This window comes from Sphaeroforma arctica, assembly GCF_001186125.1.
Source record: "Sphaeroforma arctica JP610 unplaced genomic scaffold supercont1.598, whole genome shotgun sequence".
NCBI classification, from domain to species: domain Eukaryota; class Ichthyosporea; order Ichthyophonida; genus Sphaeroforma; species Sphaeroforma arctica.
The window spans coordinates 54,690-57,134 of NW_014039960.1; the positions used below are offsets into that span (position 1 = coordinate 54,690).

At 40.9% G+C, this 2,445-nt stretch overlaps 1 protein-coding gene across 1 annotated transcript in view; it reads left to right on the top strand.

Moving 5' to 3' along the window:
• SARC_07495 (hypothetical protein) overlaps positions 1 to 2,369 on the top strand; it is a 6,444-nt gene extending 4,075 nt beyond the window's left edge. The window contains exons 6-8 of the mRNA XM_014298570.1: positions 140 to 244; positions 527 to 687; positions 2,118 to 2,369. Of these exons, the coding sequence (XP_014154045.1) occupies positions 140 to 244; positions 527 to 687; positions 2,118 to 2,215 (364 nt within the window). The 3' untranslated portion in view covers positions 2,216 to 2,369. The remainder of the gene's footprint in view (positions 1 to 139; positions 245 to 526; positions 688 to 2,117) is intronic.
• The last annotated feature ends 76 nt before the right edge of the window (positions 2,370 to 2,445 follow it).

Consider the following 2,445-nt stretch of genomic DNA (forward strand, 5'->3'; position numbering starts at 1 on the left):
ATAGTTATATATGGAAATATGGATATATCTGCATATGCGTCAGCTGAAACAGTATGGGAACCGACGGACATCTACCTTTCATACACTTGCCTTTCATATTGACTTAGAACCTCCCTGCTCGACTTTAAATCATCTGCAGGAACGACCCCGTGTCTATGGAACTGGCGAGAGAATATCACACTCGTATGATCCAGATCAAGAAGGACTTCCCCATTACGAGAAACGGCATGACGGGACAGATGGCGTAAGTATAGTGCTGTGAACTACAGCATATGCACCTGTGGCGCAGTGTGTATTCTGGTCACGCGCTAACAGCCCAGTGTGTGTTGTTGGTGGCTGCGATTTGTATCGTCAGCGGAGGAGTTGACGCGACCTCGCTAGTATCCCAACATAATTGTGAGTCTACGCTAGCAAAACGTTTTATGTATCATACAACGTCAACTGACTGAGTATATATTTTCTAGTGCGGATCCTCTCATAGAACATACGTATTGAGTAATTCCGTTTTCTCTCTCCCTCGCGTCAGCGCTGTTGCTTCGCACGGCGTGACTGCCGATCGACTCAGAAAAATCGGGGCGATGAAATTCAAAAAATTAGTAGTTGTCGGAACTGAAGACAACCTTGTTCGCCATACCAATTCCAAATACATTGCCGATCACATCGGGGCCACATACGTTGAGGTTCAAGGTATGTTACGACATAGTTTGTATTGAATGTGACAGTGTAGTTTTGGTCAATTATGAGTGTTTTTTTTTTGGGGGGGGTTATTTTGTCAGAATACACTGTGTTACTTGTCTTCCATATGAATACCAATATATTTAGCTTATCACCTCGATGTTTAAAATACGTCGAGGTCCAAGGAATGTTACAATGTATCTGTATTAAGAAAGTTACTCCCTTAAACTTATTCAAAGTACGCTACGATATAGTTTGTATTGAGAAACCCCTAAACCCCTAAAACATATCCAAGGTATGTTACGATATAGTTTGTATTGGAAAACCCCTAAACCCTAAAACAAATCCAAAGTATGCCACGATATGGTTTGTTCTGAATGCTTTCCATAGTATTGCCATACATGTAGCCTATCATATCGGCGGAACTTCCATTTAAGCCAAGGTATGCCACGTCATACACATGCATACAAAAAACAGACTGGATACAAGTAGGACCCACAATTAGGGTTGTAACCAACCAGCAGCCATATACACCCAACGCTAAATTATATCATGCCAAATACAACTAGAACACAGACAATGGGTAGACAAATAACGAACATCTCTGTGCAGGTCACAGCACAGGTCACTTCATCCGCGTCAGTTGCAACGATGAGCTTACTCGGATGCTGGACCATACATGGATGGCACGGCTCAGTACTGCGATGCGTGATTATTTTTGTAACGAATAATGTGTTGCCCTAACTCTCTCCCAAATGGCTACGTTTCACACACGGGCATACGCACAGGCGAGTGTGCAATGGCGTATACACACCTCGATATATACTCGTAGTTAGTCAGTATGGCGTTAATGGTCTTATACCGTGATGGCAGACCTGAATATTAGCTGAATCGTGTATTTGGGCAGTCTCCGGAGACAAGGTAATTTATCTGTGAGTACAGATGAAATGGATTTGATTCGTATAATTGACGGTTAGTATGTCTATAGATACCCTAACCCTCTAAATCTCTAAGGCCCTACGACTGATCTATCTAAAACACCTAAACAATTGAAAGACTTGTATCCGCTCGTAACTGTTCTGCTCTCCGTGCACTACACAGGGCGCAGTCATGTGATAACAATCAGTTGCGGAGATGATCTGAATCGATTTCGTTATTCAATTGACCACTAATTAATTACCTATTAATATTTCATAGACCACCGATTAATAGACCAATAGTTCATAGGGACACTACTTAATTACCTATAAATATTTCATAGACCACCGATTTAATAATAGGTCATTAATTGATCGACCACTAATCAATTGACTATTAATAATTCATATACCACCGATTCATAGGCCACTAATCATCGCCACTAATTAATGAACCATTTACCGATTGCAAGCACTGCTCTTGGAACTAATTTATCTGATGTGCACGCTTCGTTCACCTCACAGGCCACGGCCATGTGATAACAATCAGTTACCGAGATGAGCTCAATCCCCTGCTGGACGAGCTTTGGGGCGGCAAGGGTCGATTTGCCGACACTCCTTAACTAGTACTAGCTGTCCTACAAAGCGTTAGCAAACGGACTAAAACTAGCGCTGCAGTAAAGAACTTGATACATTTGGGAAACCAGTCAGTTTTACAATCACACTATCTAATACTAGCTGTACTACGAAGTGTTAGCAAATGGAAAATAAAAAGCTATATATATTTATATAGTCATATATGTATATGTATGTATATGTATATATATTTATGTATGTATGTATGTATATGAAT